Below are 25,808 nucleotides of genomic sequence, written 5' to 3'. Positions count from 1 at the left end.
GAAAATGAGGCTCATATAGAAATTCCAAGCTGACCTCAAATCTGAATCAAAAAACATCTAGTGACTTTCTGGACACTTTATAAAAGGAAGAGCATGTAGTGTACCCTCCAAGGCAGCGTCCAGTCGGGGAAGTCAACCCAGCTCGGTCACAAAAATATCCCCCAAGACAGATTTGACAGTCCTCCTGTGTTTGCAATCCTGTGCTGTTCGACCAGCTACCCGTGGGACACTCCATAGGAGCAGTGGCGCCTGTACGAGAAGCCGAGAAGATTGTAAAAACATACACGTCACTTTTGCATTTGGTGGCGGTGAAATAACTGACTCAGAAGCCACAATCAGTAGTTAAGGACAAAAAATGGCCTCATTTGAAAAGTAAAGGGTCAGTGCCTTTGCTGTAAGTAAACACATTAATCTGAAGAAAGCACTGTTAAAAGTTACAAGATAGATGTTGTCAGAAAATCCTTTAGGCCACTAGATGGTAATTAACATGAATAAAACAGGAGTGGCCTTAGACGAGGACGGAGCAGAATGTTAACTGCACGCGGCATACATTTGCTTACATTAGCCAGAAGTGTGAGCTCAGATAACCCTGGAAAATCTAAGGCTTCAAAAAATGTAAGGCTTGTGATTGAACAGTGTCCAGCATCACCCTTTGGGTATTGTAAATATTTAAGCAACCCTTAACATCTCAGCTAGGAGTCAGTCAGTAAAGGTCTCCAGTTGGAATATTAATTGGAACACATAAGAGGGAGCACAGAACTCCTATTCTGGAGGGAGCACAGAACTCCTATTCTGGCTTCCCTCCACCTGTGTGCACTTTAGAATTCCTTTTAGAATACTGTATTTTCCGCACTATAAGGCGCACCTAAAAACCTCCAATTTACTCAAAAGCCGACAGTGCACCTTATAATCAGGTGCGCCTTGTATATGGACCAATATTGAGCCACTACAGGAGGCGTGTTTTAAAATTTTTAAAAGTTTTAAAATGGGCCATTCATTGAAGGTGCGCCTTATAATCCAGTGCGCCTTATATATGGACAAAGTTTTAAAATGGGCCATTCATTGAAGGTGCGCCTTGTAATCCGGTGCACTTTATAGTGCGGAAAATACGGTAACTTAATTTTCCCGCCTTATCTCACATGTCTTCTTCCTTTGAATTGATTTATGTTTGATTGTTATTTCTGATGTGGTATGTTGTTATTGTCAATGACATCGTACATATTGTGCATTGCTACAATATGACCTAGTTACCTGCTGGGCAGTAATGACCAGGAGGACATTTTGAACCAGAAAGATCATCCAACGGGGTCGGAGAGGATGCGCCGCCTTGGCACCAAAAACCAGCAAGGCATGGTCCTAAGGGTAGTTTAAAAAAAATAAATAAAAGAATAATAATAGAAGAATTAATTAAAAATAAATAAATGACTGAATGAATAAATAAATAAATAAACGAATAAATAAATTTAAAAAAAAATAAATAAAAATGCATCATCATACTCCAGCACACAACACAACTCCTTGATCCAACCTGCCGGCTCTGAAAGTCCTAGCGAAGGACAGTACTGTCCACCAGGACATGGCATGCAGTCTGAAAGGCTGTCCGTGTGCTCTCTTGGGTTGAATGAGCCTACGGGGCAAGGGTGCTCCTTGGACATGCTTGTGCCTTCAGGGCAGTAATGTCCTTTCGGGCACAGCCTCAGCAAGGAGCCGTTAGCTGTACTCAGCCGGGGATCACAGTAGTAACCTTGTGAAAAGAGATGTGCATATATTTAAATAATATGGGGATATTCTTAAAACAACACTGACACGTTAGGTTAATTAATTGGATTCATGTCAGCATGTGGCTCATTTAATGTAAACATGTTCAGAGATGCTTGTTCAAGTGTTATGATAAATACCTGCATTATGTGGACTCACCTGCTTTACATGTAATGCACGCAGGTTGCCTCTCTCTGTCCTGGTAAGTTCCCGATGGACAAGGCTCTGGAGCCGCACTACCACTGAGGCAGAAATGACCCGGTGGACATGGCAGAGCTTTCGCAACAATTTGGCCAGGGGTGCACCAATAACCTGTGAAGTGTTACGAAATAGTTCCATGGCAGTTAATGTCGAAATTCCAATTATGTTACAGAGTTGAATGAGATAAGCAGTAAAGGAAAAAGATTGGCTGGACATTTCTAACGGCCATACAAATTAGCACTAAAAAATAAAAGTTGAAATACTCACTTGAGACCGAACAAGAGGGAGTTTTCAGAGTAATGTTGCCATCTAGTGGCAATGTTTTATTTATTTATTTTATATCTGACCTGTCAGCACTGGTGGAGCTAGGCTTTTTTTTCCTTGGGGGAGTCATGAGGCGGGGTAACAAGGATAACAAAAACAAAAATTACAAACTCAAAGTATTCTGCTGAAAAGACTGACAAAGATTCATATGTCCCTTCCTGGAAAAATATCAGAAAATACCCAAAAGTCTAACCATATTTCAGGAGGCCAGTGCCCCCGTGGTCCCCCTCTAGCTCCGTAATGTCAGTACAATAATTCTATACTAAAATTGGAATTCTACTTGAAGAAAATTAAAGTTTAATACCAAATTATACATGCTCAAATTTGGAGGTTCCACTATATCTTATAGTCATGACACAAACCTTGATCACAGGGCCCAGTTGGCGTACTAAGGCCCGGTCTACTGCAGTAGAATCCAGCCGTACAAGGTTGACAATCAGCTCTGCTGGTCAGACCTGGTACTGCAGAAAATGTACCAGCGGGACATAACTGCGGTTCTCCGGAACCTTCAACTGTAGGGTGAAAAAAAAAAGTTTATTCTTCATTCAGTAGTTCAAGTGATGTCGTACTACTCCACCATGGACAAATGGAATTTGTTTTTTACTCTTTGATAAGCTCACTTAAAAATGCTTATTGGCAATTAGCGAAACAACTGTTCCTCTGCAGTACAGCGGCGCTTACCGCAGTATGTCCCACTTGGACAGATGCTGCCTGTTCCGCCATCTGTTGGCTTGGCCTCAGTGGCTCCTCCTTTGCAATAATAACCTGGAGAACAGGGACCCATCGGCGAAGCCAAACCTGTTGATCATCAACGGTAGATTTGCATATCATATACCACCGATACTTCACCCAGAGGATACTTCACATTTTAATGAATCCAATATTTCTATCATTATGAAGATGGGAAAAAAAACTTTTCAGTTGGATTATACATTGATTGTTAGCTCTTGTAAATAATTGAGCTTCATTAAATTCTAATTACCTGAGATGTTACAGAAAGCTCCAGGTAGACAAGGGAGGGGCTCTGAGCTGCCTGTGGGGCAGTAAAAACCTGGATGGCAGCGCCCCCCTGTGGCAGTGGCGGGGCACAGACAGTTGGCGTTGGTGTAATTATCCAGGTCAAAGGGTTGGGAGTTCCACGCTGCTGAGACGCAAAACCAACCTGAGGTGTTTAAGATATGGGACAGGAAAATAATAACCTGAATTAGAAGAAGCTTTTTTGTGCAGTGCTGCTTAATCTGGCACTACCAGAAGTCTTTGCACTGACAATGATAAATGAGTCTTCTCTTTTTTGGGTTGAGAGCTCAACAACAGCAATAAAAAAGAAATCAGAACTGACCAGCTTTGCATTTTCCAGACACATTAGTAAGACGCTCCTTCCCACAGAAATATCCAGGGGGGCAAGGCAAGCAGCTGTCCAGACTCTGGGTCATGCGCTCGGGGTTGTAGTAACCACGAGGACACGGGTACTGAGTGGCATGCCTTGTACCTGCAGTATATACATTTAGGACTGTTTAATTGTGATATTTATTTTTACTCACCAACTTTAAACAGAAATTCAGAATGTAAGTTGTATCTAATACGAGAAAGTTTTGCCTCTAAAAATCAGACTCGAAGGGAATTCCGTCAAGGCCAAACAGTCTAAAGCTAGCCCAGCTGCAAACTGTTTTTGTCAAGTTCATAAATTGTTTGGATTGTTGCAAAATGTCACTTTTGTAACCCCTTAATAATCAGAACCAAAAAAAAGTACAATTAAATGAAACATCTCATAAAACCAGTGAATACACAATTAAGTGTAAATAATATAATAAACTAAAATAAAATGAATAATGCACAATTAAGTGTAAATACTAAATAATATAATAAATAAAATGAATAATGCACATTTTAATTTGTTAAAATTCAAAGGAGAGTCTTAGCAAACATCATCTTGGTGGCATAGACTTCTTTCAGATTTACAATTTAAATCTTGATTTTGTATTGGATCTCATTAAATATGCAGGTGTACCTAATGAATTGTCCAGCGAGCAAAATATGCCAAGCAAGAACACAAAGAGGTTTCTTGGTGAGCCTACCATCGGGACAATAGAACCCTGGCGGGCAAGGAAACTTAGCAAAGTCGCTTGTCTTCTCCGGGCAGTAGTAGCCAGCAGGGCAGGGTGAGCATATCGACTGTCCTGTGAGGTTTGTGTAGGATCCAGCTGGGCAGGATATTGGGGCTGTACTGCCTTGCAGGCAATAATGAGCGGGTGGGCAAAGACCTCCCTCCGAGCCTGTAGAGGGGAAAAGCAATTAGATGCGGCAAATTACTGCCATCATGACGGTTAAGCTGTTATTATGATTAATCTTGTGATAAAGCCAGACTAATTCATGTATCACTGTCAACAAAGTATCGTCATGCATTTATATTTCCTGCATTTGGCATTGCTGGAGGTCTATAGGGAAAGAAAGAATTTAATATTTTATTATTATGTGTTACCTGTTGCTGCTGAGTCTCCACCCGGACAGTAAAAACCTGTCTGACATTTTCCCGACGGTCGACTCAGACCTTCAGTTGCACAGAATTGACCTGCCGTACACGGGCTGCACCCGGTGATATCTGTCACGTAAAGACTGAAAGCACAAAGAAATGTCAAAATGTTTAAATTTTAAAAATGTGTTGTATTCGTTCTCCCTGACCTATCCGAGTAGGTTCCAAGGGGACATGGGAACGGGAGACTGGTCCCCTCAGGACAGTATGTTCCCTTTGGACATGCTCCTCCAACTCCAGTACTGTAATTTACATCTGGATTTGGGAAGTTTACACCTGTAAAAAGTTTTTATTCGTTATCCGGTTCATCAGTATGTTGCCAAATTTGAAGTTTGCCTACCTGCTATGCAGTAGTAACCAGCCTGGCAGGGTCCGGTGGGCTCAGAAAGACCCCAGTCGTCACAGTAGAAGCCTGTTAACAAGCCAGAGAAAACAAAAACAGAAAGTCACAATAAAATTGAGATTCTTTCCAGTGCTGGTAAGTGATACCAAATATGAAACAATACTCTCACCTGCTGGACAAATGAGGCACTGCTCCACTTGGCTGAAGCCCAAATGAGGGTTATATGTGCCAGGCGGGCAGGGCAGGATGCCTTCGACACCCCCCTCGAGACAATAGTGACCTAAAGGGCAAGGTTGGATCACCTCCCCTGATAGACAGTAGCTCCCGGGGGGGCAATCTCTGCAGGCTGCTGCACCTTCAAATCAAAAAGAAATTTTAAAAATTTATTTGTATTTTATATTGAAATACTTTTATAGTACCTGTTGTGTTTGTGAAGGTCCCATCGGGGCACGGAGTAGGGGAGGCTGAACCCATGAGGCAGTAGTGCCCGATGGGACAAACGTTCCCTGTCAAACCATCAAATGGTTTTGGAGACACTGCGCCCCCTGAACAATAAAACCCTAAAAAAAAAAGACCAGGAGGAATTTAGTGATTTAAAACCCTATCAGCCATAATTTTTTATTTTTATTGGTCAACATCAAATTAGCTTTATAAGGCAATAAAAGGAACATTATTACTGGGAAGAGCTTTTATTTTTTTTTATTGTAGCTCTTTAGAAGTTGCATTATAAGGAAATTAAAAAAGTTATAATTGCAGAGATTATTATTATTATTAATTATTATCATTACTATTTAAAATAAAAGGCTATAAAAGGCAATCATGTATTATAGTTGTACTTTTTTGTGTAATGTAATGTATGACAGTAATAAATGTATTGACAAATTTGTGCATCACCTGGATCACATATCCCTGAAGGTTGTATTATTCCAGTTGTGTTACAGTATAGTCCAGGTGGGCAGGGTAGGCAGTCTGACAGATTTTGGGCCCCCAAACTATTACTCCAAGTTCCAACTGGACAGGGGTGTTGCTGTGGGTATTTGGTCCCTCTGGGACAAACGTAGCCTGCGGGACACACTCCTCCAGACTCCAAAGCAACCTGAGGGAATAAACGATCGAGTCATTGGAAATTTAGATATTGATGATGTCATACCAGATTGCTTGTCTTACTGGAGAAGCTGTAGAAGCTGCCGAGGTGCAATAATGCCCGGGGTCACAGGGGCCCTCGGGGTCAGCGAGGCCAGCCTTACTGCAAAACCATCCAGCCTCACATGGGCGACAATGATGAACATCTTCACCACCGGGCTCGTCTGAATACCGACCCTGAATCATCACATTACATATATTGTTGACATTAAATTATTATCAGTCCAAAAAAAAAGTCTTTAAATAAAGTTTACATTCATTTCATGTATTATGTACTCAACTGACAATAGGACAAGGGTGAGGAGAAGATGATGCTGGAGGACAGTAGTATCCTTTTGGGCACAGTGGTGGCTGGGACAAGCCGGTCTGGTTGCACAGTCGTCCTCCTTGACAGTGCACGCACGACTGTGCACCTCGGCGCTTTGGAGAAGAAGAGAAAACAACCTTGAATAATATATCAAGTCTGCATCAGCACAATGTCAATTTTTCTTCTTACTGGCTGGAAAGTTCCAAAAGGACAAGGCTCTGGTTTGACTGCTCCTTCCAATGTATAGTGACCCTGCTCTGCTTCGTGCTGGATGGGAGAAGCTGAACCGCCAGAGCAGTAATATCCAGGAGAGCAAAGGCCTGAAGGGGAGGTGTTGTTGGAACCTAAACAATAAAATCTTAGAGGACAAGAAGCAAAATATCTTGGGAGGCTCAAGGTGTTAAACCATTTTTTTTTTTGCTGTAACATGATGATACCCTGGTGGACAGCTGACACAATCTTGAAGTCTACCCAGACCGGAGCTGTTGCTGAAAGTTCCAGGGGGGCATGGAAGAGGCGAGGTGGAAGCTGGTGGACAGTAACTCCCTGGAGGACACAAACCGCCTGTCTTTCCGTCTATTGGAGTCTGGTTAGAATCACAATAAAAAATTCATGTGATTGAATATGTGAGGTCCTTATTCTTGCTAAAAAAAAAAAAAAAAAAACATACAGCAGACTTAGCTCCCTCTTTACAGTAGAATCCAGCTTTGCAGACACCAGAAGCCTCTGCCAGGCCTACCCCACTGCAGTACCAACCGGCACCACAAAGGGAGCACTCCGACACATCACTGAGAGCTGAGCGTGAGCCATAGCTTCCCTCCGGACAGGATTGAGCGGAGGAGGATCCTTCAGGACAATAAAAACCCTATAAAGTCAATGATAGATGAACACTAATAAAGGGAAACAGCTGGAAATCTAGTGTCAGTCTATAAAAGAGTGTGTAAAGCCACCTGAGGGCAGACAGAGGGGGTGTGCATTCCTGGTCGGTCACAATAGTGTCTGGACGGGCATGAAACACACACCTCTCCGCTGTGACCAAATTCTGTGCTTCTGTATTGCCCAGCTTGGCAGGGGTTGGAATATTTGTACCCAGTTCCGATAGGGCAGTAATGCCCGTCTGGGCAAAAGCCAGTCTGCAAGACAAGGGACTGAGAAATCAATTTCTGTGAAGGCAAATTTCTAATAAACTCATTCACTACCATTGAGGTCAAATATCCATTTTAACTAGGCTGGTCGTGAATGAGTTAACTAGAACTGAGTTGTCAAGGACAAATACTGAAACGTGCATGATTGATGGAGTCTTACAGGTGTTGTGATGGGGTGCTCCTCAGGGTGCTCGGAAAAACAGTACTTCCCTTCAGGGCACGGGACACATTCAGTGACTTCACTTAAACCGGGATTGGCACTGTAGGTACCATTGGGGCAGGGAATGGGGTTGGGATCCTGCAGGGAAATGTGGTGGGAGGTCACAAGCCATGATGATAAGTCCGAATGTGCGCTTCTTAAACTCACAATGCTTCCTCCAGGACAGAAGAAGCCACGAGGACAGAGAATGGCTGAGCGGCGAGGGTCTCGGGCCAAGCCCTGAGAGCAGAGGAAGCCCGGGGGGCACACCATGACACTTAGCATGGTTTCTTCACTTGTGGTCTCGTTACTGCAGAAGTGCCCCGGCAAGCACGGAGAACACTCTGCAGCACCTTCGTCCTACACACACACAGAAAAAGTTAAAAGGTTATGGAGGAAGATTCAGCAAGTTATTGATGTTAAAGATATCCACCGGTATGGGGGAGGAATATCGCAAGATGAAAACTTAAAAGACAAAAGGAGAAGAGGAAATGGAAGGTTGAAGAAATAATACATTATATAACGCTTTTATTTAACTAATTCTGTGTTGTCGTTTTTTTTTATTGATTATAAATTTTCTGAAATGTAGATAAATATTAATATTGATCGAATTATTGGCTAAAAAATGTCAGTGTCAGTAGGCCACGTTTTAACAACGCACCAAAAATCAGGAAAACTGAATTTAAATATGCCTAATAATGAAAACAATAATAATATCTCTAATAATCTTTAAGTCCTTTTTACCAAACTACCTACAAAATTAAAAAACTTTGCGGTGATGATAGTTTGAGCTTTTGACCAAATGACTTTTCATACATAAAACTCGGAACTTGGAAAAGTCAGCCAGCGTCAGAGTGAAAAAAAAAAACTTGCTCCTCTCCTCTACACATGACTAATATGAGCTGTATCACTGCGGAGGCTGAAAAGGTAAAAAAATAAAATAAAATAAATAACACCATCAGGATGACAAATATTATCTGCTTCTTACTGATCAGCTGACCAGTCACAAAAGACGGTGGGCGATGAATCTTACAGAATAGCTGCCGGCTCCGCACACTTTGGGGTTAACCGTGGCTGAGTGGGAGCAGAAATAACCGGCGGGGCAAGTTGAGCAGTCCTCCAGCGTCTCCCCTCCTTCCAGGCGGCGAAATGTTGATCTAGACAAAGATGGAACGAGAGTGCATATAGTGAGCCCTCTCGGATATTTAATATCGGTGCTTACGGGGGGCAGGGGGCAGGTTTGGAGCTTCCTTCGAGACAAAATGAGCCTTCGGGGCAAGGCAGGCAATCGTTTTTCTGCCTGTTGCCCATGTGGAGGCTATACGTGCCCGCGGGGCAGGGAAACTGGGCGCCGTATGCGGTCCCTAGGGATGAAAGATCATGCACATAAATGGATTTAGTTCCTCGAGAGATTTCCGATTTTTGTGTACCTTCGGGACAGTAGTGGCCAGAGTTGCATCGGCCCGACGGCGCTCCCGATCCTACCAAACAGTACCAACCCTGCGGGCATGGCTGACATTCGCTTTCGGCTTCTAATCCACTCTGACCGCTCCAAGTACCCACGGGACATTTGTACTGGGTGGGGAACTTGGTACCGGGTGGGCAATAATGGCCGACAGAGCAGGAGAGAGGTGGTCGGTGGATCCCACCTGTCCCTAAGAACCGATGTGAGGATATTGAGAATGAGAAAAAAAAAATTTCAAATACTCATCAATATTTTTTCACTCCAATAAACAGGAGCAACGAACCTCGAAGACAAGCGTATCGGGCCGGACACTGCTGACATTGCGAGCGATCCGTGAGGTCCGTACGGTTGCTCAGTGTCCCTGGAGGACACGCGTTGCTTGGAGCGTCGGGTTTCGATGAACCGGGAGGACACGCAAACCTAAACAGTGAGGGGAGGGGCGTAATTAGTTAAAATAGTCCAGATATTGAGAGTGTCGGTTCCTCACCCTTGCATGCAGTCCACATCTGGAGCCGTCAGAGCGATCCGAGTGCAGGCCTTTCCCGCGTGGCACTCTCTGCAGTCAGCCAACTCAGCCTGACCCTCCAAAGGGTTAAAGGAACCCGGCAAACACGGCACAGGGTCACTTATCCCCTCGGGGCAATAGAAACCAGCCGGGCATCTGAGACAGTCCTTGGAACCTGGAGAAGGAGAACGTTTATTTTTATCTTCCTTTTTCTGTACAATTCCTGGCATTTATTTCGAAGATAACCCCTCTGTGCCCTTTTTTGCATCCCATCTGTTAGGATTCATATTTATCTCATGAGTCATCCTGAATATAAGGACATCATATATGGGTTCATTTTTTATCTTACAACTGCAGTGACATTTCAAGCAACACATCCTTAAAGGGCAAACTTCAGCTTGGTGTTGAAGGAATTCACGTAAATGAAAAGATATTTAATTACATGATATCATAAAATGTAAACCAACTTATTGCTCCTTGATGAGGGGTGAAGGTGCCTCGAGGACATGTGACTTCCTCCGGGGTGCCAGCAGGACAGAACCTTCCGCGAGCGCAAGGCAAGCCAGGAGCTGAGGAGCCTGTCAATACAAACACATATTACATTTTCGGATTTAATTACCGTATTTCTCCTTCCAGTCATCAGGTTGAACTTACCAGCAGGGCAAAATCGTCCTTCGTTGCATCTTTTGCAAGATGCCCTACTTGTCTGACCGACTTGTTCTCCTGCCGTTCCAGCAGGACAAGGTGACCCATGAGGGATGGCTGTGCCCTCCTCACAATAGAAACCCGCTGGGCACAAGAACTGAGGGGAGGGCCGAGCTGAGGTCCCTTCCAGACAGTAAAACCCTCGAGACAAGTATTTGTGGATAAAAATAAATTACCTTAATCGTTCATCAACAATCTAATCAATCTACTACCTGCAGGACAGATTGTGCAGTTTGTCCGTCTCTGGAGACCTTCTTTGGGACCATAACTCCCTGCGGGACAAGGTATAGCGACACCTCCTTCACAGTAATGACCTATGTCGAAAAAGAAAGCATACCGTAATTTTCGAACTATAAGACGCACCAGACTATAAACCGCACCAGCTAAAATTCATGATTCAGGGTTCAAAATTTGAGAAAAAAGTAACGGCTTATATTCCGAAATTTACGGTAAATACTTTTTATATATTACAGACATTATTATCTCTCTACCGAGACAAATGATTACAATATAGATGGACACTAACCTACTGGACACGTAACGCAAACTGAATCCTCAAGTTTGTATGTTCCTGGTCTACATGGACCGGGTTGACTTGACTGCCGCCTACAGAGAGGGGGCGTGGCTCCCCGACACAATGTGGAGGTATCATTACATCTCTGACATGAGGTCTGACCCGGTGTGGAAGTTGAGCCTGGTGGACAAGAGAGCGGCTGGGACATCCCGCTGTGTGGACAGTAACTTCCTGTGGAATATTTGACTTTTTTTTGATTGGGTGTTGTAAATCACGTGCACTCATTTGCATTGAAAAAAAAAAGACAAACCTGCAGGACACTGAAGGCAGTGGATAGTACACAAGCTGGAGTAAAATCCAGCGTGGCAGTCATTACACTCTGTATGATCAAAGTTTGGCTCTTTTCCAGGCCCACACTGTTAGCCATGAAAGTACTGTTAGCAAAAAAATGCACGTAGCAAAACATAATAATCACCTCTTACTTTATGCGCAAATCCAAAAGAGCAAACTGAGTCTACAGGACATGTTAGACACTGAAGAATCCCTTCAGGAGAATATTCTCCGGGAGGACATAAGGAGATGCTTCCATTAGCTGGAAAGCAGGAGAAACCTGCTGGGCAGAGCTTGCAATCTACTCGGTCCTCGGACGCTATCAGACCTGGGAAACAAGGCTGTGACACACCACGGGGAGTCATGACATAATAGAATCGCTCATTCATAATAGAAGACATAATCACCGTTGGTATTCTACAGTGCATCTTTACGCCTAAGAGCTAAAGAATGAGGTCACCACGCTCCGTGTGAGGACCCCCCCCCCCCCCACTTTCTTCTATAACCACATGAATAGTTTTTCAGTTCAAAGTCTTCTGTGGGGGTTTTTTGTCTTTTCAATTGTTATGATTAATGGCTCTAAAGTGATGACAAATATAATCTTGGCAAGACCATTGTGAATCGTGTTGAAGTGGGATTCGACTCTTCACAAATGGTCTTGTTGGACTTTGTAGACCAGGGGTGGCAAAGTTATTTTTGTCGCGGGCCGCATCGTAGTCATAGTTTCCTTCGAAAGACCATTATGACTGTCAACCCAAAAATAGTATAAGCTATGAAACAAACTGATAAATAACTCGTTTTCAAATTAGACTAGTAAAAACAGTTGAAATATTAAAAAAACAATGAAAAAAAAGTGAACACAATTTGCAATTTTAGTAATTAATTAATTTGATGCACAATTTTTCCGCTGGCCACATAAAATGATGTGGCGGGCCGTATCTGGCCCCCGGGCCTTGAGTTTGACACCAGTTTACCTTGCAGTCAGTTATTCTGCTTTTCCCCGTATACGGATTAAATGTTCCCAAGGCACATCTCTGAGCCGCTGATTCATTTCCAGGACAACTGTGGAACAGCCATACGTCATTAAATCAATATTTACCTGCATATTTTTTTTCTTTGATTTTATTGGGGGCTTACAAATGACCCGAGGGGCACTCCAAGCAATATTGGTGGGAGAAGTACGTTCCTTCTGGACACTCAAGAAAATCATTTGAGAATTGGTCTGCGCTGGCTTCAAATGATTAGACACAAATATAACATATGAGATTTGACTTACAAAAAGAAATGAAGTAATATATCGCTCTTACCAGACGTCAATCCGAGTTGGACGCACATTACAAAAATCAATAAATCTAAAAACCACAACAGATGCATTTTCAATAAACATCCAATAAACCGCAAAAGGCTTTGTTAATTCAGAATTGTTTGGTCTGAACCTGCCTGACTGTTTAATGTATGAAAGTGAGAAGCTCTCAGTCGCTGAAAGTGAAACGAGAACACGATTGCCGAGGGAGCGCCGAAGTTGATAATGGTGTTCGGTGATGGAGTGTAACTGGATTCTCCTTCTTCATAATGCATGACTATGTGCTAAAGAGAACTTCGTATCTACGTTTGTAATTATTCATGCGGCCTGTGCTATTCGTTAAGTGGTGACAATGAAGCGAATGGAACACACGAAAATCCAAAAATGATGTGCTTGTTTCAAACATGCACATTTAGGATTTAAAGATTAACATCCTGTTTGAAATGATCATCAGTCGCACTTTCTACAGACATGTACCACATCTTCATCTATTGCATCATTTATCCAACGCTTTTTTTTCCCAACAATTGTCTAGCGCCTTTAAATATCAATGAGTGGGTTTACAGTTGGCATATCATCTTTGACGCCAAGCTTGTCATCTCTCAACTGAACTTTCCATACCGATGCGACAGCTGCAATAAAGTGGAAAGTTATTTTCTTACAGTCTTACGTATGCCACTTCCTGTGGTTAGATGGGGGCTCGGCAGTATATTTCCAAAACTCTGTAAACGAGCTGAGTTAACTTTAAAGGCAGGACTCGACAAGATTTCATTTGAACAATGCTGATCATATTCCATTCAACACTGCTTTATCTATGGATAACCAAAGGTAACATTGATTTTATTTTTCTGTAATTATATCATTATCTAACAAAGAATTTTCTATTTTTACAGATATGGTGTGCTGCAATGTGCCCTTTGAGTATAAGCTTGTTACATTGGGGCAATCCCTCACACTAAAATGCCATTACAACTGTTCTAATGAATTTCTTCGGGGTTGTTGGAGCAAAGAACCCAAGGTCTTTAAGTGCCTCGGGGACCGAAACCGCAGCTCTTGCGGAGTAACTCTTCATCTACCCAACGTTTCCACACAGGATCTGAAATTTAACTACACTTGTTCCACACAAGCAACAGATGACCCGGAACTTAAAACCAAAACATATCAAGTTGTAGCTCTTTATGTAAAAGGGAGTCAACGCTATAATAATATTGAAGCTAGGACAAGCACCCGAACCTGGAAAGTTGCTCCAAGTAATAGTAAGTAGAAAAAAATCTCGCACTCTCTCATTTGCATATTGTCTGATTCATGAAATGCATTTATTTACATTACACTTTTTTTTTTGCCACCACAAACTGTGATTTTCATTCATAGTGCCTGCTACTGTTAAGCCAATGGATTCAAGCGGAGGTGAGAAACCACTTGTTATATAAATACACAATAGTAAATATATTTATTAGCAATGAAATATGTTTTTTTTCTTCTCTCTGGAAGTATGGAGATTTACAGAAACTCAAGTTTTGGCAACTTTTTCCGTCGCTATGGCTATGGCGGTGATGGCTTTGGTCGTTTTTTTGTGTTTGAATCGCAAACGATGCCGGAGGAATGGTAAGTATGATGGGAAAAGTAAAATCTGTTAAATTTATCTGAATTGAATACTATTTAATTGTTTTACACACATTTCAGGGTATGATGATGACGATGATGATATCTCCAGGTCAGGGTTGATTTTTGATATAATATATCCATAATTGGGACTTCGTGATTTCTCATTTTTGTTTACTCCAATTTCAGTTCACCGACACATTCCCGAGTGATTTTGTCACCCACGAAAGGTAATATGAAAAAAATTAATGCACCAAATGAAAATCTGGTATTTACCATTTCGTTATTCCATCCAGATTCATCGGCATCCCAAAATGAACAACGAACCTTAAGGGTTACCTCTCAAGGTGAAATCTTCCCTGCAAGATACTTTTGACAGAGGATGAACTTGTGTCTAAATAAAATATTCTTTAAATATGCAGACAATGAGAGTCAAGGTGAGGTTTCATATGCCGAAATCATGATTTCAATCAGAGGTGTCAGCACACCAGAACTCACTCAGGCCTACTTGGCAACAGAAGACTTACAAAGGGTAAGCGAAGGGACTCTCTAACACTTTATATCTTTCTTTTACTTTTGTTGAACACTTTGTATTCAAAGTGCCATGGACACAGGTTGTTGGCTTGAAAAAAAAAATCCATTTTGTCCTATGATAAAGATGCATTGTATTTTATGTTGGGATGTGAAGTAGGCTAATACTAGTACTACTACTATTAGTGTGAATTTTTATGTGCAGGTTGTTTTTTAATGTTCTATTTACTCTAATACTCACGTTCTTGCTCTGCTGCTTCAGTGGCGAGGCTGTGAATCAATGGGTCACATAGAGGCCTCGCGCTCGGCTGAAAGACTTCACCTCCCGCAGCCCAGAGAGGTCAGACGCAAACTGAGCAGCAACTCGGAGTACGCAGTCATCACACACGCCTGACTTGAGAAGATATTAGCAGCCATCATCTGCAGGGAGAGACAGAAAAATATGGGGTCGATGTATTCTGTCTGATGGATCGATGGATAGAGAATTATCTTTTGAATCACTATAATGTAAATAATGCCAAGATGTTAGTATAAATGCAATGTGTCTGTCTGTATTCATGTTTGTTAATCCTTTGCAACCTGAAAAAATAAAGTTTCCTGAGATAGGCCAAAATACATTTTCAATGTGTGTGTGTGTGTGTGTGTAACACGCGAAAACGGACTTCTAAAGGAATGTAAACGAACATTTGGATCAACACTACATTGTCCTAAAGGTTAGACACATGTTTCCTCAATTTAGAAGTTTTATTTTGACTTTCAAATATTTTTTTAATTTGGAAAATAAAATTCGCGATGTAGTGAAGCCGCGATAAACGAAACGCGAAGTAGCGAGGGATCACTGTATATTATATAGAATTATAATATAGAATTAAGTTATTTTAATGAGAGTTACCACTAGCAAATGACGCCGACGTTTGGAAAGGCCCATACAGCAAAATCCAAATTCTTTTCTTAAATTATTTATGAGATTTAAATTTGTCCGTAGTTACAAACGTTGCCTAGCAACAGGTAACAACAACAACAGTGTCTCCACCGTTAGCATAAACGTTCAGCCATTCAAGGTAGGTCACAGTAATATATCTAAGTCGTCAACTTTAATACACATAAGTATATTTTAAACGTATTATATTTTCAACAGAAAAGGAGACAGATTGTCAGACATTCCAATGACAAGTATGACTTTACAGTGCTAACCGGTTAGCAGCAGAGCCTCATGGGCAAACTTCTCGCGAGTTAACTTCCCTAAAAAAAGAGATTCTTTCCTCGACGAGTTGTCAACATGTCGGTGCCTTTCTGCAACACCCAACTGAGAATCCCACGGGGATTCGGTGCCATTCTGGAAGGACTAGTCCGAGAAATCCTTCGAGATCAACCTGCAGATATTCCCAAATATGCTGCCCTCTACTTCAGGCGTCTTCTCGGCCAACGAGAAAGTAATAATCTTTGCATTTGTTCATTTACTGTGGCGTGTCACCATAGCAGCACCATGAAGTGATTTGCAATTGCTTACCTGTTTTTGGCATGCAGACAGTGGCGTGGATCCAATTCAGTGGGCTGCCAGCTTGGAAGAGCGATTTGACAACGACCGTTCATTTCAGGCCAGTTGGTGTTCAGTCAACGTCGACTGTGATTGATGTCACCTTCCATCTTGCTTATTAGGCTTCTCTTGTGTGTGCCAGTGCTGCTGCAATTCTTTTACAATAGCTCTGACGTTGTATTATATTGTTCTTCTGCAGGATGGTCCTCAAGCGGGGCCTGAAACAGGAGTTTCTGAGTAAGTTTATTTTTTGTCTTGTTATTGTTGTTATTTTTTTTCATGCAATTGTGCATTTTCTGCCTTGTGCTATTTTTGATGGATCTGCAATGACTGAATGATCTAATTTGATTTAATCTAATTGGCAGTATGTAGACGAGTGCCAATTTATAAAAAAAGATCAATTTAATTAACTGTCGGATTTGTTTATGACTAAACAACTGAGTTGATTGAAAGTTGATTAGAAAAAAAGGGCTTTGAAATGAAGCATTGCAATCACGTTATCACAGCATGACTCACGCATCCATGCGTATTGTTAAGATATTCATAATAATTCATCAAATGTACCCATTGAAAATTCAAACTCCACACAGAGGGGCTGAGGCTGTGATTTGAACACTGCCAAATCTCAGAACTGCAAGAAAGAATTGCTAACCACTAGAGCACCACGCTGCCTTTGATATCTGTGTAAAATGAATTTTGTCAGGAACAACACAGCTTGCGTGGGTGTCCCCCTCCAGGTACTCCAGCTTCCTCCTACAATTTGAGAATACACATTAGGTTAATTGAAGTCGAACTCAGCCATGAGTGTGAATGTTAGTCTGAATGGTTGAGTCTCGAACTAAAAGTTTTTTTTCTTCCAGGCTCAAACTGTTGCCATCATACAGTATTTAATTATGCACTCAAAAAAAATGTTGACTGCCTAAATAGATGTAAATGTAAATTTCAACTATTTATAATAAACTGTACTTGAATGAATTACATTTGTTAAATCCAAGTAAATTAAGTTGGAACCAATTTAGTAATTTTGTTAAATTAACCAGAATAAATTAAGTTGAGTCAACCCAAATACATTATGATAAGACCATTAATTTATTTAGTGCTTAAAAATTAATTATGTGGAATTTAAGTAACATTTTGATATTCAGACAAACACAAGTGTCAATCTCCATTTGTTTCCAGAGAAAAAAGACCTGAGCTACAAACCGAAGAAGTGTCCGCTCAGTCCTCAGAGTCCATACAACCTCAAGACTCCGCAGCAACAACTGACCAAACTGATGCTCAAAACGAGCAAGATCAGGAGGTACCTCAGTCCAAGACACAAAGTGGAGTCTCAGGGGGAGACGAAAGCACAGAAGCTGGAGAGTCGAGGGAAGTGGCTGAGGAGGATGTTAAGGAAGTGGCTCAGGAAGAGAAGATAGAAGTGGCTCGGGAAGAGGTTCAGGAGAAGGCGATAGAACTGGCTCAGGAGGAGGCTCAAGAGAATGCTCAGGAGGAAGCTCAGGGGGTGGCTGAGGGAGCTCAGTTGGCTGAAGGGGTTGCTGAGGAGGACACTGAAGGGAAAGCCAAGGAGGATGCTGAGGAAGTGGCTCAGGAGGAGTCTATAGAAGTGACTCAGGAAGAGGCTCAGGAGAATGCTATAGAAGTGGCTCAGGAAGAGGCTCTGGATGAGGCTCAGGAGAAGGCTCAAGAGAAGGCTCAGGAGTTGGCTGAAGTGGGTGTCGAGGAAGACGCAGAAGGGAGCGCCAAGGACACTGAAGGGACCACTGAGGGGGAAGCTGCCGAAGTTGGAGAACCAGAGGCAACCGTGGAGAACGTCACGGTTGCTGATAATCAAGATGATAATTCACAGGCTGCTGATGAAGAGAATGCCAAACCCGAGACAGAAGAAGCTGAAGAAGCACAGTCTCAAAGTGAAGCCCTCATTGACGAACAAGAAGTTCAAGATCAGGCTGAAAAGCCAAATGAGGTGGAAGGAGCGGTAACCGAGGCTCCTAATGAAGAAGATGGTCAATCAGCTGATACAGAAGGAAATTTGGACATCAGCGCTGAACCCATAGAAAATTCCTCAGTTGAGGTGGACTCCTTGCAAGCCGAGCCAGGTGATGATCAGCGAGAAGGTCTAGAGGTGGTTTCAGAAACATTGACACAGGAAGACCAAGTCAGTGAGGAGCCTGAAAAGGAAGGAGAACAAAATGATACCAACAATGAAGAAATTGAAGGTACTTTTAAGGATTTGGACACAATCATGAATACATTACAAAGGTTCTGTGGGTCCTTAAAAAGCATTAAAAGTCATTCTGTGGAGTTTTTGAACATTAGGTCACCATATCCAAACGTTCCATTCCAGGTCAGGCGGCCGATGAAGATCTCCAGGAGGCCGGGCCAGCGGAAGCACCCGAACCCGGCGATTAGAAGGAATCGAGGTAATATTTTGTGCATGCTCTAAATAAAGACAATAGACATCACCAAAAAAACAAATACAATTGTATCCGATTAATCCATGGCATAATCGATAGAATAATCGTGTCTAAAAATAGTGACAGCTAACACTGTAGGTGCATTGGAACCAGTGTAATTACTTGTTATCGGGGGTGTTGTATTAATTTAACGATATGTGTCTCGTTTATCAGCGCTTTGGGAGCGAGGATTCAGTCAGCTGTTGCTGGAGAGCTTGTGTGTTAATTAAAAGAGTCACTTTGTTATGCATTGGATTAATCACAGCAAACAACTCGGAGCCTCCACAGGCAAGGTCATTTATTATGAATGTCTTTTAAATAGCATCTTTCGATGAATGTGTCATTGTACTGTGGAGAGTAAAACGTATTGATGATTTTTTTTTTTTGATAATTAGTAACTGCACCTCTTTCTGTTTTTTTCTCCAGCTTTGTCTTCTAAAGGGTCATGTGATCATGAAAGTCAGCCCGGATCGTGCCCAGGTGTCGATGTCGCCTTCTTCCTCCTGCGACCAGTCGCGTTCCTCCTGTCGAGAAAATAATGGCATGGTGAGACCAACGTTTTTTTTTTTTTTTTTAGTACGCTGAGTGGTTCCGCTCAAGAGGTTAGTAACCCACATGGCTTGCAGTTTTTCTCTGTTTCTCATATGCTGTGTGACTGAGTCATCCTATTTCAAATTCATTAGCTGCGTTGCAAATTCTAACAGGCTTTTGGTTATCAACCAGACACATTAGCTCCACAAACTTCTGTCAAACCATTCAGAAGAACTTTCATCAAGAGCCACATTTGATTTTTAAAGATGTTATTGAAATGTAAAAAATATGTTAAGGTTTAGCTTTATAATAAATAAGGGTTAGCGTTATAATAAATAATGATAATTTTAATTGTATGTTCATCATCATTATTTATTGAGCCAATTAATATCCTAATACTAAAAAAATTGAATGTTATCAGCACCTCCCGATTTGAGCCTTTTTTCATGGTCACATATAAACCGTAATTGTCTTAGTCCCTAATGGCTCCGAGTTGTGTTGAGTGCCGCCGCTGCGCCCACAGATTGCAACTTGATTGAGACGTCCATCATCATCATCTGGAGTCGGCGTTTTAGCCTTATTTCGCCGCCGTCGCACTTGGCCCGCCTCGTCTGATTCGCCCGGACTGGCGAGCGTGCGTCTTCAATCGGTGGAGTAGGAAGAGTGGCTGAGGACGTTGCCATGGTAACGCCTCACTACTCATCCTGCATTCTAGTCGTGGAATTAATAGGTGATTGTTGCCAGGCACGGTGTGTAATAGTAAAAAAAAAAAAAGACTTTGATAGCCCTTGTTTGACTTTTTCCGGCCATACTCCTGAAATTGATCATCCCTTAAACTCGCCGTTAACTCTTCATATTACCTGCCCGACGATCGATGGCGGCAAAGTGAATTCAAGTCATCAGAGACAACTCAAGCGTGCGTCTCAGTTAACGTGGGACTCATTTAACAACGCGGCGGTGGGAGAGAATGAACACGAGAGATGGAAGTGGGATTAATGGCTGTTTCTCTGCCCCTGCATCTTGTCTCCGAGGCTGGCAGCGGCGTGTGGGCGGCCTCGCCAGCTGGGATCAGAGGGATGGAGAAGGCTGTTAGCTTTAATACATTTATAACACCGCCCGGCGCAACTCCGCTGCTTTTATTTTTTGCACTGTTACTAGCTGGAATGGGAAGTTTCAATTATTCGATATTTTGAAATCAGGGTTGGGTTGTTTTTCTATCAACGCACGACATCTGTGTAACTTTATATTGTTGTATGAGAAATGTGAACGCAGTAAGTCAGTAACCTTAATGAGGCTGAAAAGACGGAACACATGCTGACATGTTTGTAGGAGGTCTCTCTTTTCCACCCCCCCTCACACACACACTCCCTCCCTCTATATGTGTGTGTGTGTCTCTCTCCCTCCCTTCCTCTGTGTGTGAGCAAATGTTACTGAGCATGCAATGATTTGTTAGTAAGAGCCAGCGAGGCATCTGTATATAAGCAGAGAGTGACGGCGACACATTCGCACCACCTGAAGACCGAGGTCATCTCTGAGAGTTTTAATATGGACTGCCGCAACGTGAGTAATATTTTTATGATAACTTTCTTACTTTTTGATTTTTTTGTAAACATCGCTGAGGTGTGCGATAATCAAACCGATGACCCGACGATGCGGTTTTCATCATAGATTGATTTGCATTACGGTATTTAAAAAAAACAATGTGTCACATGATGTGGCTAAGCAACACAATCCTTCTCCCAGACCTGGCAACTGAGTTGAGGCTAATGAACGCTGGCTTGCACAGGTGGGTGGTCACCCTCCTACGTTGGAGGGTGTTACACCAGAGACACGATGGTGGGCTTACTGTTTTGTCTGAAATGTCAATACGACCCCCCCCGAGCCCCCCGAGCAATGCTCTGGGTGTTTGTGCCACAGAATCAGAAAGGATGTTTACATAAGTTGTCAGCAGCGACATGCGGCTGACACTTTTCAGAATTTTTCTTCCGCCCACCACTTTTCCTTCGGGACACTTCTGGGATGACTGAGATGGATGCTGGTGTCATTTTTTTCAGGGTCATCCTCTTAAAATGGTTTCAACAAATGTGTCCTACTGAAAGGTGTTTTTTTTACTAATAATATTTGGGATGATTTGTAACTGTCAAGCACAAGAATGTTTTTTTTTTTTTTTACAAACCACGCAGAAGAAGGCCTGCTACTTCCACAACAAATAAAAAAAAAACAACTCGCACAGCAGGCAAGCAAAGTATCCAGAAGGCTTCACTAGAACTCGACTCGATTAAGCGGCTCCTTTGGAGAGTGATAAACCTTTCGATTGTTGAGCGCTGTAATCTCACACTCGATGTCTTCGAACAACAGTACGGGGAAAAGCTCGATAATTCTCGGAAGCGATCGCTGGCTCCAGCTTTTGTTGACGCTGAGAAACTAACACTTCTCAAACTGGCATTGAAATGCAGTCTGGGAAAACAAGGCGCCAATTTCGCAATGTCAATGTCAGTCGTTGAGTGACGCGCAAAGGGAATTATATGCTGACAAAAAATTGCAACGCCTCAGCTGTCAAATTCGGATGGCCTCACATCTGTGTGAATGATACATGAAAAGAAGTCGAAGATACAAAAGCGTATTGTGACTTTTGGGACACCCTGCTTTTTAGTTCTATTATTTATCTGCGAGAGAGGCAAAATAAGAGAAACACTTTTAGAATGATGACGCACAACTACAACACTCTCTAAAAGCCACGATCGATATAATGATGTGGATAATGTTGTTTTGGAATAATACAACAAAGCCACTTAAAATTCTGTATACAAGCCAACTCAGTCATACGATGAGAAGAAGTCGAGAGAAAAATTAGAGCTGGGTTACTGACCTCCCTCCGCGCACATTTTTCGCTATCATAATAAAAATCAGGCGTTTAATGTGTCGTCATGCTATGGCTCTCTCAGCAGGAGGAACGCAGCAGACCCCAGGAGGAGGAGGACATCATGGACATCCCACTGGATGACCCCGAGGCCAACAGGGCAGCCGCCAAGATCCAGGCGGGCTTCCGTGGCCACATGACCCGTAAGAAGATGAAGCCGGAGGACAAAGCAGAAGGAGAGGAGGTGTGGTGTCACAAAATAATATTCCTAAAGACGCTAATTATGCTAACACCCAAAAAAACTAAATTCAACAGACATCTTCTTTTTAAGCCATCCAATTTTTAATTCCTAATAATGTTAGCATAATCTTATTCACATGACATGGACCAATAGACAATTTAGAATCCATACATAATTAATTACACCAATTAGAGCCCACCCTCTGTGTTATGTTATGTGTGATTAAGGCATAACTGAGTGACTCATTTAATTACCCCATAGGCGCTCCAGCAGCAGCCGACTGAATCGTCATTCTCTAAGCGCTGATAAATGAACCTGCTTCTCGAAACATTGTTCAATCACCAGAGAGATGTTAACGTTGTCATTTAGTCGAATTGAAATGGTAATTGAGCAGACAGCCTTCCTTTAGAAGACGCTGTTAAAAATAAAAAAGGGTTGCACTTGTTTCTGTGGTTGCTAACAAAGATACGTGCTGGTTATTTTTGTTTTGATTTACAAGACAAAAAATAAATATAAACAACACAACAATTGTGAAAGTTGTAATGTCATTATCCTGTATAAGCAATGGAGATTTGAACACAAAAGGTGAAACAACACACATAGACAGACAATATAACAATTCACTTGGACATAATTTTTTCATCTTTTGTTGAAAAAATATTAAGCTAGCTTCTAAACTTAATTGTGCCCACCTCTCTTTTAATAGCTTGATGCCTGTCTGTGCTATACTGCCCCCAGGTGGTCAAGTTAAATATACCAGAAGGAGCATCACAGTCGCAATGAATAAGAAGAAGAATGTGAGGGATGGAAAAATTAACCTTGGCAACATGGCTTACTTTCATATTTCATATCTTTAGCATGGTCCTTCGTGGACTCTAAAGATTTAATTAGCTGGATAGGGAAAATGTCTCCACTCTTGATCAAATATGAAACAGCAGGCTTGGGAACAAAAGTGGTTGCATCTAACCCACTTGCTTGCTCCCTTTTACTGTATGTAGGGGATGTACTGTATTTATAGCTGCAGGTGTATCAGCCATACTTCAGTGGGCCAGGCAGAATTAATGAACCTGTCAGACTGAATCCGGAGCCTGGCAAAAAGCATCCCTCTGGGGGAGACCCCCTTTTTGCAACAGGGTTTTTTTTTTTTGTCCGCGCAGTCACCCGTCGCTTGCGTGGGAGTGTCACAAACATTACGCAAAAACAGCAACTCTGGCGTTAAGGTACAGGAGACATAAAATGAACAACACAAAACAGGGAGTTGGATATAAAAGGTACCTAACGTAGCATTTCAAGTGATGATGTCCAAACATATTTTTGAAAAGTATAAAGCAAGGATGGTTTCACTTGTGCCACAAAGGTAATCTATTATACAAGTCAGTTGCGTAACTTAACATGAAATTGCATTATGTACAATGTAACATATGCATGACGAATTTATAATTTATGTCTATTGCATCCCTCATTGAACCATAGTTTCATTTAATTTTTTTATGGCATTTTATATGTTTTATGATTTCCCAACATGCACCTCAATCCTTACTTACCTGATATCAGTTGCACAGAACACACTCCAGCCCTGGAGGGGGAGCTCTATTTGCTGGATCCGGTTGGTCACTGCCCCCAGCGGCTGCAAAAAAAAGGAAAAATAAAACAAAAATTTTAAAAAAAATGTGTGCAGGTATTTTTTTAATCCAATAGCAATCATCACAGCGGTGTTTTAATAATACAATTTGGATTTTGACCACTGTCATGTGGACAATTCGCCTCTAAAAATGTTTTTCCTTTTGCCAGAAATATACAAAAAGTCTGTCTTTAAAATTATCTCATAGATTGAATAGAAATGTGACGTATCAGCTATTGGTATTGGTTGCTTGGTATCGGTATCGCCGAATACTAAAGAGAAGTCCTAATCTAAGATTTCTAAAATTGTGCCGGGATGTATTCTTTTCTACTTTATGACTTCCCACTGTCATTGTCTTCCCCCCTCCCCGACAAAACCACTGGAGCTTTTTTTGACCCTGATAACAAACAACTGTTCTGTCGGTGTTCTGACATACTTAAACTCCACTCGCCCGTTTCTGTTTTTAGAGGCAGGAGGATCGGGGACAGTAGAGAGCGATGACACATTGCAACGACGGCCCCGTCCTGGCCTGGATGTGCAAAGAGAGAAGTGGGAAAGGCTAAGCAACGTAGCAAGCAAGTATGGACGGCTGGCACAAGCTGGCTAAGTTGGTTTACAGGCGCACCAATTTACCATCGTTTTTGTTTCCTCCTTCAACAAAATAATTAGCTTAAATGAACCATTTGAGGATGTGTTGTTTTTGTCTTTTTTTCGTGAACTTTAGCACTTCTTCAGCTGTCTTCATCAGTGTGTACAGATGTATTTGAGGCAAAATTGACAAGCATGAACTTGTGAAACTTGTGCTAGTTTTAGATGATCTGTGAAGATGAATTCCCTTAAAATATATAACAGGGCTTCTCTTTTGGATGGTCAGTGTATGAACCTCGTTTGCATCGGCAGTAGACCTCTGTGGCTTAAATTGTTGTGCATTGTTTTTATGACGTGCTTGTATCTTAATATTTAACTCGCTTGCTAAATTCATTAAAGGGTGAAAAAAGATTCTCTAAAAATCCGCTTGTAGTAGCTTCTACTTCTTTTCTGTTTGTTGAATCGTATAGACACGAAGCTACCGAGTACTTCCATGGTGTCACCAGGCTCATAAATAACCATCCTGTTCTTTATTGCATATGGCAGTTCAAATTAAACACTAATATTTCTGCTCGGCTTACCGAGCCAGTCTCCCGTTATGAGAAATGAGCGCGAACATCTTCAGCCTCCCTGTGCTCCCACTCAGCCTGCCCACGCACATCTGAGCCACAGCACAGCACATATACATTCTCACACAGACAAAAAAAAACACACAAAATTGTCCTGTGCACTTTTGCAAGCAGGTTTTATTTTTGAATATTTTTTTTTAAATCTTTTTCTCAGTCTGCTTTTAATTCCAGAACTGAACTTCATCAAATACAGGAAATTGATCTCAATCTTAAAGTGCACCAAAGTGGTTTGAAGTCAGCGTGGAAATTATGTATTGAGCCCCACTTGACTAATCAGGACAAAAAAAAAAAAAAGGTTTTACATCAAATTCTGACTTGTGAACTGCGTGGGTGACAAAACATCAAGTGGTGTCAGACTATGTGACAATGGGTCCTCTCACGGCGCTCCTGCTTCTCCTCCTTTTGACTGCAAAGAGTCATCCTTGAGTTAAAGAGTGCCA

At 41.9% G+C, this 25,808-nt stretch overlaps 4 protein-coding genes across 5 annotated transcripts in view; 3 read left to right on the top strand and 1 right to left on the bottom strand.

Moving 5' to 3' along the window:
- Positions 1-11,555, bottom strand: part of LOC148395402 (uncharacterized) — a 38,957-nt gene extending 27,402 nt beyond the window's left edge. The window contains exons 1-33 of the mRNA XM_088381666.1: positions 11,450-11,555; positions 11,152-11,370; positions 10,838-10,939; positions 10,575-10,766; positions 10,388-10,498; positions 9,903-10,095; positions 9,699-9,835; positions 9,381-9,605; positions 9,173-9,314; positions 8,984-9,107; positions 8,119-8,310; positions 7,912-8,049; positions 7,557-7,739; positions 7,277-7,471; positions 7,044-7,192; positions 6,796-6,964; positions 6,585-6,719; positions 6,324-6,476; positions 6,051-6,252; positions 5,576-5,716; positions 5,326-5,511; positions 5,154-5,225; positions 4,963-5,089; positions 4,763-4,896; positions 4,359-4,556; positions 3,623-3,772; positions 3,266-3,445; positions 2,965-3,081; positions 2,646-2,795; positions 1,918-2,070; positions 1,529-1,744; positions 1,252-1,356; positions 105-249 (exon numbers count right to left, since the gene is read on the bottom strand). Of these exons, the coding sequence (XP_088237792.1) occupies positions 105-249; positions 1,252-1,356; positions 1,529-1,744; positions 1,918-2,070; positions 2,646-2,795; positions 2,965-3,081; positions 3,266-3,445; positions 3,623-3,772; positions 4,359-4,556; positions 4,763-4,896; positions 4,963-5,089; positions 5,154-5,225; positions 5,326-5,511; positions 5,576-5,716; positions 6,051-6,252; positions 6,324-6,476; positions 6,585-6,719; positions 6,796-6,964; positions 7,044-7,192; positions 7,277-7,471; positions 7,557-7,739; positions 7,912-8,049; positions 8,119-8,310; positions 8,984-9,107; positions 9,173-9,314; positions 9,381-9,605; positions 9,699-9,835; positions 9,903-10,095; positions 10,388-10,498; positions 10,575-10,766; positions 10,838-10,939; positions 11,152-11,347 (5,012 nt within the window). The 5' untranslated portion in view covers positions 11,348-11,370; positions 11,450-11,555. The remainder of the gene's footprint in view (positions 1-104; positions 250-1,251; positions 1,357-1,528; positions 1,745-1,917; positions 2,071-2,645; positions 2,796-2,964; positions 3,082-3,265; positions 3,446-3,622; positions 3,773-4,358; positions 4,557-4,762; positions 4,897-4,962; positions 5,090-5,153; positions 5,226-5,325; positions 5,512-5,575; positions 5,717-6,050; positions 6,253-6,323; positions 6,477-6,584; positions 6,720-6,795; positions 6,965-7,043; positions 7,193-7,276; positions 7,472-7,556; positions 7,740-7,911; positions 8,050-8,118; positions 8,311-8,983; positions 9,108-9,172; positions 9,315-9,380; positions 9,606-9,698; positions 9,836-9,902; positions 10,096-10,387; positions 10,499-10,574; positions 10,767-10,837; positions 10,940-11,151; positions 11,371-11,449) is intronic.
- Positions 11,556-13,473: 1,918 nt separating this feature from the next.
- On the top strand, positions 13,474-15,512 carry LOC148395401 (uncharacterized). Its single transcript, XM_088381126.1, has 9 exons — positions 13,474-13,600; positions 13,666-14,028; positions 14,144-14,179; positions 14,264-14,377; positions 14,456-14,486; positions 14,564-14,604; positions 14,671-14,721; positions 14,797-14,906; positions 15,168-15,512. The coding sequence occupies exons 1-9, from the start codon at positions 13,552-13,554 to the stop codon at positions 15,297-15,299; spliced, it is 927 nt and encodes a 308-aa protein (XP_088237252.1). The 5' UTR covers positions 13,474-13,551; the 3' UTR covers positions 15,300-15,512.
- Positions 15,513-15,817: 305 nt separating this feature from the next.
- LOC148395400 (uncharacterized) lies at positions 15,818-19,445 on the top strand. 2 transcript variants are annotated; one of them, XM_088381650.1, is made up of 7 exons: positions 15,818-15,966; positions 16,044-16,338; positions 16,433-16,503; positions 16,642-16,679; positions 17,622-18,661; positions 18,790-18,865; positions 19,325-19,445. In XM_088381650.1, exons 2-6 carry the CDS (start codon positions 16,185-16,187, stop codon positions 18,852-18,854), a joined length of 1,368 nt encoding a protein of 455 aa, XP_088237776.1. In that variant the 5' UTR covers positions 15,818-15,966; positions 16,044-16,184; the 3' UTR covers positions 18,855-18,865; positions 19,325-19,445. The 2 variants fall into 2 exon arrangements, with proteins under 2 accessions (XP_088237776.1, XP_088237777.1); XM_088381651.1 differs by lacking the exon at positions 19,325-19,445 and adding an exon at positions 19,073-19,303.
- Positions 19,446-20,803: 1,358 nt separating this feature from the next.
- On the top strand, positions 20,804-25,315 carry LOC148395399 (neurogranin-like). Its single transcript, XM_088381652.1, has 3 exons — positions 20,804-20,989; positions 22,378-22,533; positions 24,619-25,315. The coding sequence occupies exons 1-3, from the start codon at positions 20,975-20,977 to the stop codon at positions 24,640-24,642; spliced, it is 195 nt and encodes a 64-aa protein (XP_088237778.1). The 5' UTR covers positions 20,804-20,974; the 3' UTR covers positions 24,643-25,315.
- Positions 25,316-25,808: the final 493 nt, after the last annotated feature.

The sequence above is a fragment of the Syngnathus floridae genome, chromosome 7 (genome assembly GCF_059516105.1).
Source record: "Syngnathus floridae isolate MCC-2025c chromosome 7, RoL_Sflo_1.0, whole genome shotgun sequence".
Classification (NCBI taxonomy): Eukaryota; Metazoa; Chordata; class Actinopteri; order Syngnathiformes; family Syngnathidae; genus Syngnathus; species Syngnathus floridae.
The sequence above is the reverse complement of the archived record's forward strand: the minus strand, read 5'-3'. Positions and strand labels throughout refer to the sequence as shown.